The sequence below is a fragment of the Vanessa atalanta genome, chromosome 1, assembly GCF_905147765.1.
Source record: "Vanessa atalanta chromosome 1, ilVanAtal1.2, whole genome shotgun sequence".
In the NCBI taxonomy this organism is placed as follows: Eukaryota; Metazoa; Arthropoda; class Insecta; order Lepidoptera; family Nymphalidae; genus Vanessa; species Vanessa atalanta.
The window spans coordinates 5,628,838-5,648,432 of NC_061871.1; the positions used below are offsets into that span (position 1 = coordinate 5,628,838).

Here is a 19,595-nt window from a genome sequence, read left to right on the forward strand (position 1 = left end):
GAGAGGAGTACAGCTGATTATTCTATTCAATCACAAATGGTTTTTGAATGGAATAATAATTTTCAAATCATACTAATATTATTTCAAACTATGAGACGAAAAAATATATTCATAATAATTCCACTCGAACGATATCGCAGAACAAAATAAGTAAAACAGAAATTAAATCTTATACCGCGATAATTTTGACATCTAAGCTTATTCAATCATAAAATATTGATTTTATTAATAGGAGTTGGCAAGTTCAGGTATAACTAGATGCCTCGGCAATTTCAATTAAATTTATTAAATTATTGGATAACTCGATTGTACGTCCGTGTTTATATTATTACAATATTATACATAACGCTGAACATTCTTACTTTAAAGATAATTTTATAACTTATCTAATAGTGTGATTAATCTTTTTAAAATCCCATGGCTGGGCAAAAGCCTCCTAGTCTATTTACCGGAGAGTTTGGAATATATCTACCCGAGCAGCTCCATTGCGAGTCAAATTTACGTGCACGTGTAATTTTCCTCCCAGTATTTTTATCCTTCTTCTAACATTATTATTATTATTCGCTTTTCCTATTTACTGCGTTTCGATAAAGTGTATATTAATTTACATATCCGTTGACTATATTCATATAACGTTGATTATAATCCGAAAAAAATGCTTACGAAACGTAATTCGTAAACGTACTCAAAAAAACGTAACCCCATGTTTCTATGTCGCATGATATAATATGGAAAAGTAGAGGAACAACATAAATGTTCAGTCAAAATTTGTTCCTGTTTGTTGCGTTATTATATATAACTGATGTCCAGTAACTCAAATATAGAAACCAGGTGATGACGATGATGTAAGATTATTATTAAACATCAGTTACATCCCAATACGCCACCAATATTAGTAACAAACATGTTATATACCTCATTAATGTATTTATGCTAACTCACACACACACAGTTCTTTCCTACCATATCTCACGTAGTCTCTCTTATTAACGGCCTATATTTACTCCCCTCTCTATCACGAAGGCCAAAAAAAACACAAGAAGTACTCAAAGGTGCTTGTACAGATTTAAATTCGCAGCCTTAGGTTAAACGTCTCATTCGCTGGTCATTCTCGGATTGTTACTTTACAAATAAATGAAAGCAATTACTTTTCTATACGTAAAGTAACTTCCTGTATGATATAAAAGAAACATATTTACCACACATTTTAATGGGAAGGTTGTAATAAGAACTTATATTGTATTAAGGGGCAAAAACATTACTCGCCTTTAGCAGCACCGACATTAATGATCACGTTATAAAACACATTTTATGTGCTGTGTATGATACATAAAAAGAGCAGTATTTATTTTATGTGTTGAAAGTATCTGAATAAATAGTATGCTACTTGAAAAGAAAGATACTTAATAAAATCGTTTCAAGCCTCAGGTCATCGTTTCGTGTTATGGTTGCGTCGTAAAAGAAACAAATGATTCGAACAAGGGCGGTCGTTGTTAATGGAAATTGATTAATCAGATAACTGTTGCGTGCAGAAACATATGCCTCGCAGCTTGACAACTTCAACGATACTGACAATTCAACACTTGTGTTGTACAATTTTGTTTTTCAACCCTGACACAGGCAGAATTGTCAACCTATTGACAGAAGCGATAAACATAATAAATAATACAGAACTAACAGAATTAACAGAATTTTCAACTTACGTATTATATTATAACAGTGTCGATTATTATATAACTATCTCAAAATGTAACAAATTAACAAAAAAAAAAATCTTAATAATTAACTATAATAATCGTTCTAATCTAATTATTAATAACTTAAGATTTAAAGTAATTGATACAACCGCAGCGGCGTAAGAACATTCAATGTGCGATCTTGGTTGCTTTTTCTATATCTTTTAATTTATCAGCTTTTAATACATAATTATTTACTATACTCCAGAGATTCAAAAGAGATGCACATTTTACCGACGTGAAAAGATAAATCTAGTTCAAGTTTTTGTGTGTTGTTGAAAATAATAAGTTCTAGCTTGAAAGTCTTCAGCTGGTTGGAAGTTTTACTATGATGGTAAGGTAGTATGAATTGTCATTCTTGGTCCAATGGGAATTATAATGATAATTAAGAAACTTTATAAAACTTGTGTACATACAGAAGAGAATAAATGATAATTCTCATTGGATATATTTGAAAGCTTTGTGATAATTGGAGTAATATTTTACCTAACATTACCACAAAATATTTCTCAATGAACCTTCATAAAAAAACTACGTAACCCACCTGCATCAAGTCCTGGTAGCCGTTGATGCTCATGTTGTCGGTTTCTATGATTTCTGTCGTCTGAAAGATCGGTGACGCGTCTCCTGCAGGAGATGGCGCTGGGGAGCAGGGCGGTGTAGGCGTGTGAGCACGTAGCACAGGCAATCGCTCCAAGCGTGAAGTCACACGCTCCAAGCGCTCTATCAGAGATTCGAGGTCAGCAGCCGGACTGTGAACTGCCGCTGTATGATCGACTTCACTACCTGATAAACAAGAGTAAACATCTATTAGTTAATAAGTTGATAAATAAATATTTCTACAATCGAGGTGGCCCAGTGGATTGATGTTAGCCGCATGGATAACAACAAGGGTTCAAATCTGGATAAAAGCCACAGATTTTCTTTTCTGACACAAAATCAGATTCAGCGATCATAGAGAACATCGTGAAAACAACTACATGTAGCGGATGTAATTCTGCCGCATGAAAAACAAACCCTCGGTGAAGAAACCTAATAAATATAAATAGCTGCTCCTAAACATAAACGAAGTTTTCATCGAGGAGTGGGACAATTGCTGATTGTTGATAAAACATCTATTATAGATAACTAGGAGTAAGTTCGTTATTAATTGAATGTCTTGAAATCATGCCAAACGACGCGACGTGAATCAACACGATATGTGAGGTACACGACACACGCTGTAAATACAATTATTGCATAATTTTACTTATTGATTTGCATGCCTATTGGTGGGTAAAACATTGTTCTTAAATGTATGCTGTTCACCTGTAGCGCCATTATTTGTATAAATTAATTATGCATGTCATTAGTAGTTTAGGAACATATTCCATAGTGAAATACTACCTGATTCTACAGAGTGACCTTTATTGCTAATTATGGGACGAACAGCGATGGTTCATTATTTATTAACTGAAGCTATAACCAAAACAAATTGACCGTTAAAATAATAAGAAAAGGTTGTCTTGCATTTTAACTTTTTATATCACATTTTTGTAATATAAATGGTTATGATACAATTATATTAATTATTTATTATTAACCAATTAGTTAATTCTGCCACATGTGTATTCCGCCAACCCGCATTGGAGCAGCGTGGTGGAATATGCTCCAAACCTTCTCCTCAAAGGGAGAGGAGGCCTTTATCCCAGCAGTGGGACATTTACGGGCTGCTAATGCTAACCAATTAGTTATCAAATTAATATTTGATTTCTATACCAACATCATTATACACAATAGGTCATTAGGTTTAAAAAAGGGTACTAAAACCATATCAACTGTGTGCCTAATTATAAATCTGTAGTCTTAAAATAAACATTAGATAACTCTATTAAACACAAGTGTTGATAGCGAATTCAACCGATGAGTATTTATATAAACACAATTAAATTATGAGAAGATTGTATTTCATACGAGAAAATTAATTACATTTCGAATTAGGTAATACAAACTTGGAAAGGCCAATTACTGCTAAGTTTGTTTTACGTAATTAAGAAGCGAGTATCAAAATATTAACGACGCACAATTTTACTTTCGAGTGATTCATATGTAAATATTTTTCAAACATTTATCAACTTTCGATCGTTTTTAAACCGACGAAAGTTGACAGCACGACTCGACACGAAAATAAATACATAAATATTCGTACCATTCGATATATCTTCACCTTCATTTTCCTCTTGATTAGACTCAATGAGAACTCTATTGACCGCGCCCTGCTCATCATCAGACAAGTCTTTCATTTTACGCGCCTCGAACATTTGTATGAGATGTTTCATATTCTTATTGCCACTTTCATCATCCATTACGAATAAAAAATATAATAAAATTAAACCAGGAAAATTTATGAATATTTGTTACTGTACTGGTCACTCCGACACGAATGTAGCGTCAATGAATCGTCATTATCTAATGACTAAGTTGCAGATACGGTGCGATAATACCGAGTATTCTACAAAAACATGATAAAGCAAAGCTAACCGATACGTTCACGATTGTAATTCCTTTGAAACGAAAGAGACAAATAACAATTACTTGGTCATATGATTAATATTACTGATTAAATTACAAGACTATGGCAAAAGTCATAACGATTAAAAAAATATTTATTATCTGTTATTCTCAGCGTTCCCACACAATTCCTTCGAACTCAAACAGGCAATCTGCCAAAAATGTTTTTTTTTATTCATCCTTGATTTCTTACCCTCGAGCCTAGGGCAAATGATTCTACATTTGTCTAGCGATAAAAATTATAAAAGCGACAGTGACATTTTTTTCTCATACATTAGTATGAGAAAAAAATGTGCATATAAAATTTCTTCTTGATCCGATAACATTTGACATAAAAATTGATTATACCGTTGAGATACAGGTTTTATATTCAACCTTTAAAGAAAATACTAATTTCATATACGTTAAGCGAAGCGGGTAACAGTTGATAGAAATATAACTACTTAATTCAAATAAACAAAAAGTATAATTCGTATGCATTCATTACCGGTATTAAAGAGTCGTGAGATATTATCTTGTCGTGTCAACGAGTAAGACGATAAACATTTACTCGCAAGAATTATTATTCACTTCGTTAAACAGAAGCAGTTCGGAAGAAATTACTTAGAACTGCTATAAAATTTCATCGAGGAATTCATTATCATATTAATCCGTAAAGGAAAGTCAATTATAGCCAGGCATGAGCTTTTTCCAACACTTGTTGATAGATGCTATATATATATGGCAGAATTTCATCCTTGTTTCTACACGATGTTTTCTTTTATATTCGAGCATGGAATAAATAAAATACATTTGAGTTTTTAATGTCCTAATGGTCCTAGTTGGCACAAAATTAATTAAAAATGTTAAGCAGATCTGTTTTTTTGGAGTTCAAATGTAGTGTAAAATTTTCACGTAAAATTATAATTAATCATGATATTCGTTAAAAGTATGTTATGAGTATGTTGTCTATATTTGGCGATACGTCGATAAAGATAATTCGGTAACACTCAGCGAGTATGCAGTAATACAACAGGGCGTGTACCATTTCGAATAATAAATGTAAAAGTTCTAAAGACGCAAACTTTTTGTCTATTTTAGTAATTAGTATTCCGAAGGTAGACTGCCCGTAGGCTTTAATTTTACTTTACCAGCGACAAAGTAAAAGTACGGGTTCTTTTCACCCTTTGTTTTCATTCATTTTGAAATTATTTACCAAGATTTATCGGTCCAAGGTACTTTCTTCACGCCCAGTACCCAGGTACAAGTTATTCTACCATCAAAGAGATATCTTCTATTCATTTGATAAGGTTTACATTTTATTCTACCAAAATACTACTTATAACTCAAATAACAGTCATAAAACTTAATTATTTGGTAAAATGAAATATAAATTGTGTTATATACTTTTCATTTGATCGTAACAAAGTTGATTACCTAAATTAATGTAACAAACCTCTGAGGGCTTAGTTCAGGGGTGAAGAGACTGACATAGATAAACATTTATAGATTATATAGCTATCTATATATATATTCTGGACAATGTTAGTTACAGAAAATGCGAATATTTGGTTATATGACCTTTCAGCTTGTAAAATATAATTAATGATGACTGTACTAATGACATATGATCGCATTTAATTTTGGAATTGTTTTTTTAATTTTTTAGACGATTTGGTCAATAGAGGAGCACCTGATGGCAACTGATCATCACTGCCCATACACGTTGGCAATGATAGAAATATTAACTATTCCTTACATTACCAACGCACTACTGACCTTGAGAACTAAGAAATTATGTCCCTTGCGTCTGTAATTACACGAACATGCTCAGCTCTCAGATTGTAGCACAACAATACTAAGTTAAGCTCTTAAGCGCTAGAATATGTGATGAGTAGGTAAGATTTACCCAGAGGGAAATAAATAATATATTATAATAAATATAATACGTGATGTATACATATTTAATAACAATCACCTTACCTCGCATGACCGACCTTAACAATAACTGATTAGATAGTGAATATTCAATTAGAAGTAAATATTGACAACCTAATCAAAATCGTGCATAATAGTAAAAAAAAAAGCGGACACTATTTCATCATTCTTATACAATTGTGATACACTCAGGTCACGATATTTCTGTCTGATTTGCGTGTTCACTTCTGTTTCAGCAACGTAATCCATCTATCATCATCAGGTAAGTTATTGAGTACCTATGGTATAGTGTATTTTCGTACGATGTTTATTGTTTTTGTCAGGTCAATTATGTTTATTTAAGAAATCTTGTTTAAGCAATGAGTAATCAATTCTTATTTTTATTATTAATTAAAATTCTTATTGTTTCACTGTTTAATTACAAATTATTTATCTTATAAAATGTATATAAGTAAAGTATAATAAAAAACAAATGTCGGCAGCAGAGTTTCCGCTAGTATGAATTGAGCTTTAAATATAATTACTTCCTTGATTTCCTTATAAGTACATCCGAGTGAAAACGCTGCTAAAATATAAATAAGCGTTGTTTGTTATTTAATTACAATACATTATTATAAAATGCAACATTTAATTATTGAATTTGTATATTTTTTCTTTGTTACTATATCACGTTGGAACGCATAGAAATCATTTATTGATTTCTTATCAAATAATATATTATAAACAAATCAATTATCAGCCATTAATAAAATAATTATAAAAATAAAATTGACCTATTTTGTGTCTCGATCGAATTATTGTACTCATTCATTACAGTGAAGTATTTAATATAATGAGAGCTCTTGACGTCTAAAGGGGAGTATGAGGTTTGAACACACTCACTCACTCACGTTTATTTTCGTGCCATTGCACGGCCAAGGCCAGTTTAAAATGACTAACATCGTTACGTAATTGTGTGTACGAGATCCACCATCGATAGATTATTTGGTGGTGTGTGAATCCATAGCTCTAAGGAAACTAAAATAAATATTAATATAACAATGATTAGACATATTAGTTTAGGTTGTAAATAATTAAATACGTTGAATATCCGAAATTTATACTAGAATTCTGTTTGAAATTCATTTGATAAATAAATAATATTAATAAAAATATTCAAAGGATTATTTAAATAATTTTATCACAATTGATCTATAAAACCTATGGCAGAATAAATTGGTGCCTTGGGTCACCTACAAATTTTTTTTAAACTTTGTAATTTCGATGGGAAAACGTCGAATACAATAATTAACTGCTATTCATAAACAGATACCAGAATAAATGAGGATAAACCTAGTTTAATATGTATTTACTTTTTTATAACATTTAGACGTATTTGTGAAAGAATTAAACATAAATACTTAACGTATCAAATTTAAAAATAGTTTTGTTTTTTTTTCCAAGAAATGTCAATTAATAACGTTAATTAATAATATCAAGCGGCCATGTCAAGCTTGCACAATATCTTATATTTACCACAAGGAAACAATTACAAACCACACATCAAACGTAGATCAAATTAAACTGTAATAGAATATACACAAAAAGACTTAATAAAATAATAATGGGGTTATTTAATAAGAACTTATTAATATTTATCTAAATTGTAAGTAAAATTATTTATCGTATTAATTCTAATGTATACAAAATATCAATAGTAAAATTAATACAAGTATCTCATTATAAAAAAGACTACTTTGAAAATGAAAACATGTCGTCATTAATTTACAAGCGATTGTTACTTCAATTATTGTATTGTAGTACGTATCATCATCATTGGCTTGTCCCTACGCTACTTATTCGAGGTCAGCGGTACGTTACAAAAAGGATTTGTGTAGATTTTTACGCTTAGTGTTTAAGTTAGGTTCCACCGCTAATAAGGCTTGTAATAGTTAGAGCCAGCCAATGACGCAACAGACGACCAATGAGCTTTCAAATTAAAGACAAATTAGTCGATGTACCTTAGACCAACATTGCAGAAACTACAGTTAAGTGCTGATGGGATTAACGACACTCACTTGTTGAAATAGGGTTGACTCTATTCTACTCTACCGGAAACTGGAAACATTTCACATATTATTTATTCAGTACCTAATTACATTTTATGAACAGATAACAGAGGACTTTAAGAGCAAAATGTTCCGAGAAGAGTTGCAGACATAAATGACATCTTCCGCCACAACAGTTTTACATCTATTTTTACGTTGGTAGCAACCGAGCAATTAAAATTACTCTCCAAGTTTAATTAGTGTCACGATTAGTGCCAGTGCTAGTGCATATATGTATACCTTCTTTGTAACGTCGTCAAATAACACCCTAGCAGAATGAACTCTAATGTTTTATGAAAGCATAATTATAATTCAGTTTCAACCAACCATTCTTTTCGATATGAGAACTGTATATTGCAAATGTATTGTTAATATGTTCCAGCTAACTATTGACAAATTTTAATCGCCGATTTATATTTAAAACACATATTTGATCCCTCGTTAACTCTTACAGGATATAAAACTATTTACTAGCTCGACGTGAAAATTGAATAGAAAAATCGATACATAACTTTGTGAATGAGATCAAGCTAATTAGGTCTATTTATAGATGGAAAGTCTGCATAGAGCATAGTGCTGTTTAAATTCTCTATTCTTTGCAAGTACTTAATGAGAGTCACCTAATTAATTGACACAGTACTAGAGAAGTTCATTCTTTGGTAAAAACTGGATGCTGCACATAAAAATTAAAAGTTTAAATTACTTTTGAAATTAAATGAATACCAGTACTAACTACAAGTACGGGTACTTAATATAATTAATGATGCTCGGACTATCGTGGTTTTTTAAGTATGTTAAAATAACATATATTTTTTATCTTTCCTTTATAGGTAGTATTGGTCCGATTTTTCGCAAATAAAAGAGTTTAATTGTATTTTCTTACAAATATATATTTTAATGTATGAATGTATAAAGGTCCTTTATATATATTGGACAAAATATCCAATCAAAACATATATCAAATGGGCCATAAGTCTTATAAAGTCCAATTCATTTTTTATTTTTAAATATACTAACTGCAAACTACACGAATTTTATCTCGAGCGAACGTCAAATATAGTATTATCAACAGTACACACAGACTAAAATAAAATTTGACAGTTGAAATTTAAATAATTAGGCTTAGGTTGCCTTTTGCATATTTGTTATTTGATATACCTTTTTTGTCTATATATCAACTAAGCATTGCACTGGTAACAAGATAACTATTAAAAAAGAATGCGTGTAATATAGAAATATTATTTAAAATATTTCCTTAAGAGAGTAGGACCTCACACAGCAGTAGTATAACATGGAACCTTTGCTTTATTATAATCAAGCATTGTAGAACTATAGAACCGTATTGTAGGAATTTATATTTAATAAATGTAAAAAAAATCAAATCGATATCATGCAAAAAAAATAATAATAGACCTATTATAAGAAAAAAAACTAATATCAGAATAAAAAACCATTAGAGAAAAATAATAGGCCGTACTTTCATTTCATAAATAACAAAATTCTAAGAGGAATCACATTGAAATTTCCCTCAGAAATAAGGGCTTGACATGTACTAAATAATACGAACGTTGTAAAAAATATTACGCTCATCATTCGGTATATTATAAAACTCCGTATCTAGACGCCGCTGGCACATTTTTTACTACCGTAGTTAACTATTAACTTAATCCAAGTAACATCTGTTGCTCATGCTTGCGTGACATGTTAGATACCATCCAGCTATAATAGGTATCGCAACAATACTATTGGGTCTACTGTAAAGCCAAGTGTGTTACGCTTGACCTACGCACACACCCATGGAAATTATTGACTCTAGTAATTACATGATTCGATCGAGATTACATACTTTTAGCGTGTTCGCAAATCTATCGTAATGTATTTTTTAAGAAATTAAATTATCCCTGTGAATATGTTCGCGCTAAAATTATTTTTCGCGTACATATGTCCTTATTCAGGTCCCTAGGCTACATCAGTGTCAAATTCAATAAAAATCTTTTCGAAACATTAATCTTAATTAAGTAACAATAAGATAGACAAGAGTTACTTTCGCATGCATAATATAATACGAATATAGATTAGTATAATGCAAACATAAATTGTTTAAAAGTAGCAGTGGTAAGATAGATTGAACTAGCTCGTCTTGTAATATAATGTTTCGTGAAAGTATCCAATAGACTTTGTTAATGTTGTTTATAATGATCATTAACATTATACACTATGATACGTGATTGATATTGATTGATACACGATTTAAAAATGCATTAAGACTAGATAATAACGTACGTAAAAATAAACTCAACAGACTTAAGCCTATTTTCCCTTACATTTAACATTGCACATTTGTAAAATAACTTTCATAAAAATATTTTATATATACCTTACATATAAGCACCTATTCAATTTGCTCCACTTGCCTTTCCAACCTTCAACTGAGCGCCCAGACCCGTACATTTTTAACGACGGACTTTATGTGCAACGGCGTTATACAGCGACAGTGCGGCCGCACTCAAATTATGCAGGTAGTTTAAGGTGTATACTTTAATTTGCTAAATCTTTTGAGCCTAACTTGGCCTTAGTATGACCCAAATGACATTAAGAATCGTATTTTTTTGTAACTGCAATTTAAATTTTTGTTTAATTTGGAGCTCATGTAATTCCTCAATTGTAAAGTTATTTAATTGAAGGCAATATAAATTAAATCTGGGAATTACTGTATTTTTAATAAGCGCAATACCCTAACCTAAAATACTATAAACTAAACAACTAACCATAGACCAAAAACTAATTTCAATTTAATCCCTTTAAGATCATGGTCTAATTTTATTTAAAATAAAAAAAAACAGCAAACATGAAATTTTTCCAAAGAGGTATTGAAAGCCATTCAATACCTCTTATTGTAATATTATCGATGCGACAAAACGTTTTTTTTTGTATTGTATTGTTTTATTATTAGCAAAAATATAATCAGGCTCCGTACTTGATATATTCCATTGCGATGTAATTTTAATAGTAATAATATTATTAAACCCTCGAATAGTAATAAAATTAACGTCTTCAATAGCTCTACCCTCTCAGCTTCGTTAAGATCCTCAATAGGATGCTTGAAACCCCATTTAATTTGATACCCATACCAAGCAGACCGAGTTTAGTTACCAAGTAGTATCACGTTGCTAGCTAAAGTCTGAAATGAACTATTCAATGATACCGTCACAAATTGAATTTAATGTCAAGTGTGGTACGAATTTTACAACATATCAATGATCAGTCAGTGTTATTTTAAAAACAAAATTATGTAGTAAAAAGCGATGTCTATAGATAACAAACCGACCAAGATAAGAGTTCAGTCAGAACAAAAATAGCATTGAACATCGAGATTATTCAGAACACCCCATTTCTAAAGACGTTAATATATTTTATCATTTCACTAGATATTCGTATCTTCGCACTCTCGAGACTAATAATTTTATAACGATAAAGGTCCATAGCTGTAAATAAAACAGATGCTTAGGAGCAGTTTTGTTAAAAAGAAAAATCGAAATGTTGTGACATGATACAAAACCGGCGCCAAACCAAAGTTTTTGTGACTGAGATAAGTACCTATTTATATATATGTGTTTAAAAAATATTTTTGACACATTCACACACGGTTTTATATATAGACTTGCGAGAATATCAAGTGAGAAAATATATGGCCACTTACCGAGGTAAAATAGTTTTGGAAAGCTTCAATAATATACAACTACAAAATAAGTAAACACATAACAGTTTTTTTTTCACGCACTGATAAAATTATACATATACGTGTAGGCGTGCGCGTACGCCGTCCAACACTGACTCCAGCCAGCCCGAGAACGGATGTTACTGTGATTCAGACCAACCGGCTGTTTTGCCGGCCACTCGTTCTCTAGAAACTATACTGGCAAAGGCCAACATTATGATCTAAACACGCCCGCTTTAGTACAGTAATGAGTCATAATTATATTACTGTGACGTTGGATCACACGTACAAGTAAAAAAAATAAGAATATACTATACTTCTACAGCAACACAACACAATCACGTTTTTATCGCTTTATATTCTTCTGACATATATAAATATTATTCAAGAAATAATATATACAAATTTGTTTGCAATTACTATATCTATCCGGAACGGGCACTATGTGAAGCCCGGATACTGTATTTACACTAATACCTTGTACTAATTACACAGGATAACCCGCAACAGCGGTTCCGCCTAATCAAGTAGCAGGTGTAGAACGAAACGTTATCCAAGTAACGTTGCTTTTTCGTTAATGAATGCACTATACAGTTAGTTTTCAACTTTTAAAAAAAGAATGTTTCGCTACAGCTTTCGACATTATTAATCTTAAAATAAAAGAAACCGCGCTCTTAAAAATTAAAAATATAATACGTTTACAGAAATATATTCAGATAAATTATATTTAGAAACAAAATTGATCCGCCCTGTTTTAGTCGATGACTTCATGGTATTTGCTGCATTAAACAGATGAGATTATTCAGTTTATCTAGGTTTATGCTCTTTTATCTTTATCATTGCAGATATAAAAAAATATTTTATTGAAGTTCGTCCATTTTTAGAACGTATGATAGAATTGTAAAATGCATATGAGAATTACCGTGCAAATGAGAACATTAACCGAAACTTGTTAACTGTTTATGCTCTTTTTTACGTTAAAAATACTACAAATATCTAAACTTATTAATTATAACTTGATTACTTTTTTGCTGTCGTCTCGTGTAATATCAACTAAATTCTTCTTCTTATAATAAATAAATAAATGTTTGTATAAAAGACTTTTTAAATACAAACGTTTTATGTAAACTTCTACCCGTATGATACCGGGACGGGAATTGAAAAATAACTAAAATTATTCAAAAATCAAAAATAGTACAGAATTTTAGATAATACTGATGCTGGAACGTCTGAGATATGAAAGCAGACCGGCTTACTTGGGCATCAGCCAACCGCATTGATTTTTGCCGACCGCAAAACTATGGGGTGGTACTTTAATAAAACATTAACGTCTAATTCAGATGTGTTTTCACATGATTCTTAATCATTAAAAATAAAAGTACTATTAAAGGATTTTGCAAAAAGATCAAATATAAATAAATTTTATAGCGAGACAAAATCTAGAAAATATTTTTGCACAACATAAGAGAAAAAATTTAACGCGCTGCTAAGACCAAATAATCGCTCCTATTCTCAATAAAAGTTATATGATAATAATAGTGGACATTTTAATTTTTTTTTTATTATGGGAATATATTCATACCTGATTCAGCAACTAGTGGCCCTAGAGGATCAAATCGTACACGATGTTCGACTGCACCTTTAGCAGCGCAAACTAGATCCGAAAAGAAACGGTGTCTCCGCAAAGCTAACTCATCGCGGCCAACAGGCGTAGCTGGAGGTTCCCTGGTACCATCTGCATCGCTCGGTACAGAGGCTTTCTCGAAAACATCATCATCATCTGAACAAGATTCTTGACTGGTTTTTGGTGGTTTTGCTCGATATTTTTCACCAATTTCCCCACTATCGGATGTCGATTTGAGTATACCAGTGGATTTACGCCTGCCAATACGTACGTCTACGTTTGTGCGGGCTAATTCTTGTTCAAGATGCGCTAGATCTTGCAATGTAACTGCATTTCTACCACAATCAATAGAATATCGTTTGAAGTCAATGCGACTTTTTTTAAAATCAACAGAAAATCTCTTTTTTACAAAGTCTGGTTTCGCAAACACGTCATCTTTATCTTCTTCAGACTCTTCATCAAGACAATCATTAGTTTGGCTCTTTAAGTTTTGGTCTGACAAAACAGTACTTGAAACGACCGGATCAACTTCAATTTTGTCATCTTCAGTGTTTATACAATCTTGGGGTGGATTGCATGCCATTTTTGGAGTTTCTTGTTTATCATTATTTATGTCACTGCTTACTTCCATAGTTTCTTTGCCTTGTGAGGAGTTACTGAGAGGATCCATATTTTCGGATTTAAGTTTGTTTTTATTAACTTTTTTACTTGGCCGCGCACAACAACTTTTAAACATAATTTTTAACCAACGATAGTTTATAATATTCTATTTTCTCTATATAACATACGTTAAATTTTTTATATACTATAACGTTAAATAAGAAACCTCTAAGAATAATAAACAACTGATAGAATCATTCCTTATTTGATAATAACTCTTAAAAATAAAAACGGTATCATTAATATTATATTTCCGTGTGATAATAACGTGTATAGCATAACAAAGTATTGTTCGATGTAAGAGTTCGTAAGGTCGGCGGCCGGCCGAGCGCACGGCGGCGGGCGACTGGCGGCACTGGCGCAGGGCGGATGCGCCGCCCGCTTGGCGCATCCTGCCACCCGCGCCCATTTCGTACAGCTCGTGTACAACCCGCAAAGCTTACACAAGCTTCTCTATTCTAACAACAAATATTATACGAAACTATTAATTGTTTATTGAAAGACATCTCGAAATTAAATCAAATTTAAACATTACTTACTTACGTCTCAATGCAGATTGTCTTTTATTCACTTCGTTTATCACGAATTGGTGCTCCCAAAAGTTGTTTACAATAAATAATTCTTACAACAGTCATTGATTATTTTATAGTGTAAACTAAGTGTGTAATAGAGGTGTATGTAATAGCAAAAATTGTTGCTCATCTAAGAGTAAAAAGCTGTATTTCTATCTCATTATGTCTATAAGCCAGATCAATGCTCGTTAAAAATAAATTTAAGAGAACAATAGATCCTAATCCTAAAATTAAATTATTCTGTTATCATGGTACATTCACAATGAAATGTTAAACATTAAATCCATAAGGTTACTAAATCACTTTTTTTAAGCGTTTCGCGGAAAACTAAACAGACTTGTTAGTGGAAAGTCGTTACTAATTGCTGACAATTTTTTTTATGAGAATATTAGTAACTCTCATTGTTGTCAGATCAGAACAGTATATTTAGAGTGCATTAAAATAAACCCCTATAGTTAATGTGAATTGAAATTATTTGTTTAATATGCATATATTCGTATCTAGGTTCGTACATCACAATTATTTGACGAAAATTTGTAAATAAAGTGTTTTTAAACGAATTACATGTTATGTTACATTTATGTATGCTCAGCTTAAAAAAAGAAACCTTGTAAACTTTAATTGTCTGATTTATATGAGCGCTGACGTCTGAAATACTGATATTTGTTTATCTAATTCAGACATAGACGTCTTACTGATTTGTTAGATTCAGTTTTACATATTTTTATTTTTAATTTATAGGTACCTAGTCAATTTAGTTTATTTTAAAATTATGTATGTGAATATAAAAATAAATAAAATTACAATTATATGCCGTGCCCAACTCTGCCAAACAACAACAAAAGACTACTACATAAATATAGAGATGCGGATTGGTCAATAAATTTGTGGCAAGCTAGGTGATATACACAAATATATCGTAACTACTGTGGTTGCCTGCAAATAATTACACGGCTCTGGATGCAAGAGTAACGCGCCTGCGTATCTAACGGGAAAAATATTACGTACACATAACCGCCGCAAACAAGCCTTCGAAATAAGACTTTAATAACGGATAAATTTGAACATTAATTTAAATATAAAATAACTTTTTTTGTAAGAGCTCAAATATACTCAAATATAGGTACTTCAATTATAAATTTTTCATAGTAGTTTCGAAAATATGTAAAATATTTTTGAAAGTTTACGTGTTACATGTTTACACTTCTTTCATACGAATTTATCATATTGAACTCCAAGAATGAAAAATAATTGTGAAAAATATACTCATCTGTAAATGGTACCACCACTGTTCTATTAAAAAAATTGATAATTAAATTACTCACCTACTATCGGACTAAATCATAAATCCTATAGTGCTGGTTCTCCACACTCAATACAAGCAGAACACATAGAAAGTTTTACTTCAGAGATTTAGACAAGCACATTGTCAACAATCTATTAACACTAAGAATGCACTAATTGCAAAAAAAACACTAAGTGTATATCAAAGATTATTGGTTTTGACACCATTTGTATAATAAAGAAATTTTGGTTAATAAATAATGAATAACTAATAATATGGATACACATGTTTTTTGCAGCTAATGAGTTCTTGCCACCAACATGGCGTGATAAAATGTACTATTAAAACTTATATAAATAAGAATATGGTTGTCATTCAGAATGAGTGAAGCAGCACTTAAAATGAATAATGTCTAATTGGAAAGGAATAAAAAATAGAGACTATTAATATAACTAGAATTTCCTATATCATTGTTGAAAAAGCAATAAGTGAGGAGAAACATTTTCTCCGCTATGATATATAATATTTAATAAAAAGATAGAGTAATAATTATTAATGCTTTCAGGTCACTGATGTAACTGGGCTTTGCCCTAAAACAAAGAATTTTGAATAATTTATTTCCAATACAGAAATAATTAGAGATGAAATGGATATCCGGTAACTATCCGGTATCCGGCCTATCCGGCCGCCATAATACTATCCGGCCAAATACCAGATAGCTACTATTCGAATACCGGATAGACACCCGGCTGAATAAAAAAAACTGGATAAAACAAACATATTTTTGAGTAATTCTTTAGTTAGTCTTAGTATCATTTAACTTATTATCATTTAAATATAACTTGTTTTAGTTGTAAATTTTTAATCACACAATAGTAAATTAATGTAATACAAAGAAAATGATTGAATTAGTACTCATACTGTACTAAGGGCAAATTATGGTGAATAAATACTAATTTCTCTGCATTGAGAAGTAGCAGAAGGTTTCTCTTCATAAATAAGGCCAGCTTCAGAAAAGTCTTTCGTTATACATCCTGCTGCAAGGTGCAGAAAGTTAGATTTTGGCAAACTTTGCTAAATTTGGGTATTGTTTGGCATTAGCTGCCCACAAAGAATAAGGGTCGCAATTGCGATCGCCTAAGTTTCGCCCAATATTCGGCGGCCGGATACCCGGTTATCCGGCCACATGGTCGACCGAATATCTGGTATCCGGGTACACTGCTATCCGTTTCATCTCTAGAAATAATTACCATTCTTACTCTAGAGATATATCCTTACATAATGTACAATACAGTAAGTTGTAATGGAGTATTTGAGACAAAATGTTAAACTATAAATAAGAAAGAGGTTTTATAAATATACATGTTCCTAATTTCTCCTATCATACATACCTGCATGTACTTCACAGTATCTTGTTTCCACATCTAATGTATTACCCCAATAATGATTTAATACTGAGCCTGTTTGTGTATGCAATTTAGTAATTACTTATTTTCTAATATAATATTTTAGTATATAATAAGCACTAATATGTTTTCATAATAAAAATTTTTTAAATGTACCATTTATTTATTATGATTTAATGATTTTTATTACTAATAAAAAAATCAATATAGCTGATATTAGTCATTGTAGCTTTCTTTACAAGGTAGGTAAGGTCAACTTTATAGTAGCTTGAGACAATATGTGGTCTATTAATAATTAAATCAAACAACCAACACACAAAAAAAATCTATTATTGTCACTATACACCAAAATGAATGAATAAATTGCATTTGTGTATCTTTGTTTTTATCAAAACTAAATTTTCTGATGCTCCTTTACGATTAATTCCCGTTAGTCGTCGTTTCTTTATATCGGTTCGAATAAACCAGTTACTTTATTTGTTATTATTAAATTACTGAGATAAACTATAACTGAAATGTTTGGCTTTAATTAATTTAACCTACATATTAAATCCAACTCACTTTTACCATCAGCAAGCTATATTTATTTAATAATTTGCAAGGAAAACAACAAATATATAAATGTAATATTGCAAGCTGCTGTATCACAATAAATTAATCTTATGCGGTGATGTCAATATAAAAGTATATTTCCTTTTATAGTCATGAAGGTAAAAAAGTATGTACTTACGATTACTGTGAAAAAGTTAGTACGTCGTAGTTGACTTCGAGCCCGTTATCACTTATTTAATTATTTATTTTGTTGGCTATAATATAAAAAAAAATCAGTCTTTAATAGATTCAATAGGTTACTTGTCAAAAAATTACAGCTTAGTTTTAAAAAATTGCTCACATTGCCAGTACCAAAAATTATCACATTATTATATCTTGCAACCGAGTATTATACAGATAGCGAAAAGCGCGTCAAATAAAATTTAATTTTAATTTAAATATAATAAATTAAAATTTTATTTCAGAATAGTAACTAATGTTAATTAACTTTTTGTTCATTACTCCAGGCAGAAAGGACATGATATCGCAGTTCCTAAAGTTGGTGGAGGTGACGCATGAGTGTATAAAAATTGTTAACATTTGAATGGCGTCAAAGCTACCAACTCTAAAAACTTTTAGTGTCTTAAGTCTTGACTAAATTTAAAATGCTTAGAAAAAAATCTACATACTTTTTATATTTTTGAATTCATTTGATTTCTATAAAAATAGCATTATGTTCACTAAAAACGAACTGTGGTTGACTTCAAACATATCCGAATTCTTTAAATAAGTTGTCTATAAAATGCTTGGTAAATTAAAATATTTGACTTTAGAAGGAGAAAACAAAACATTCCAACTATTTCAAATTATTTCACCAAAGATGCCATATAAATTTTCGAAAATATTCGGATGAATTAATTTCGTGAAATATAATTATTATAATAAAGGATTATTAATGCAAAGTATGATGGAATTATTCTAATTAAATTTTATTGTTATTTTTATTCAATTCCTATTTTATACATTAACGATCAGTAAGAATAACACATGCTTATTCTCATTTTCTGGAGTATTTTGTAACTTTAAAAAAAAAGATAGATTTACCTATTTTTCCGTAGGATTAGTCAAAAATTACAAACTTTTGATATCATATATAGCTCCAAGATTTCAAGTTAGTGGCACTGTACGGCGCCAATATCTATGGGCCTCAAGCGGTCACCACTTACCATCAGGTGGTCCATTTGGCCCTCCACATAGGTACCTACCATAAAGTTTTTTTTATATAACCAGTCAAATGTATATTGTATATAAAAATAAACATTCGAGCGTTTCAATAGCTTTGTATATTAAATGCATATTATATACAGGGTTATTTGGGATATATCGCTCATACAAAAAGTTGTCACATTTGAGTACTACAATCTAGGAGGTTATTAATATTTCTCAAATAACCCTATATACTTTATAATATATCGGAGATGATTTAATTTTTATCACATTGTAAGTTAA

General features: G+C 30.9%; 1 protein-coding gene across 4 annotated transcripts in view; it reads right to left on the reverse strand.

Annotated features, from left to right (window-relative positions):
• The window catches only part of LOC125066020 (adenylyl cyclase-associated protein 1), a 36,051-nt gene extending 17,625 nt beyond the window's left edge, over positions 1 to 18,426 (reverse strand). Inside the window, exons 1-2 of one of the 4 annotated variants that reach the window (XM_047674092.1) lie at positions 18,286 to 18,426; positions 2,281 to 2,522 (exon numbers count right to left, since the gene is read on the reverse strand). In XM_047674092.1, coding sequence (XP_047530048.1) covers positions 2,281 to 2,313 — 33 coding nt within the window. In that variant the 5' untranslated portion in view covers positions 2,314 to 2,522; positions 18,286 to 18,426. Of the gene's footprint in view, positions 1 to 2,280; positions 2,523 to 3,924; positions 4,097 to 11,990; positions 12,188 to 13,590; positions 14,384 to 18,285 lie in introns of those variants that run through there. The other 3 variants (XM_047673941.1, XM_047674022.1, XM_047674179.1) reach the window with 3 other exon arrangements.
• Between the last annotated feature and the right edge of the window lie 1,169 nt (positions 18,427 to 19,595).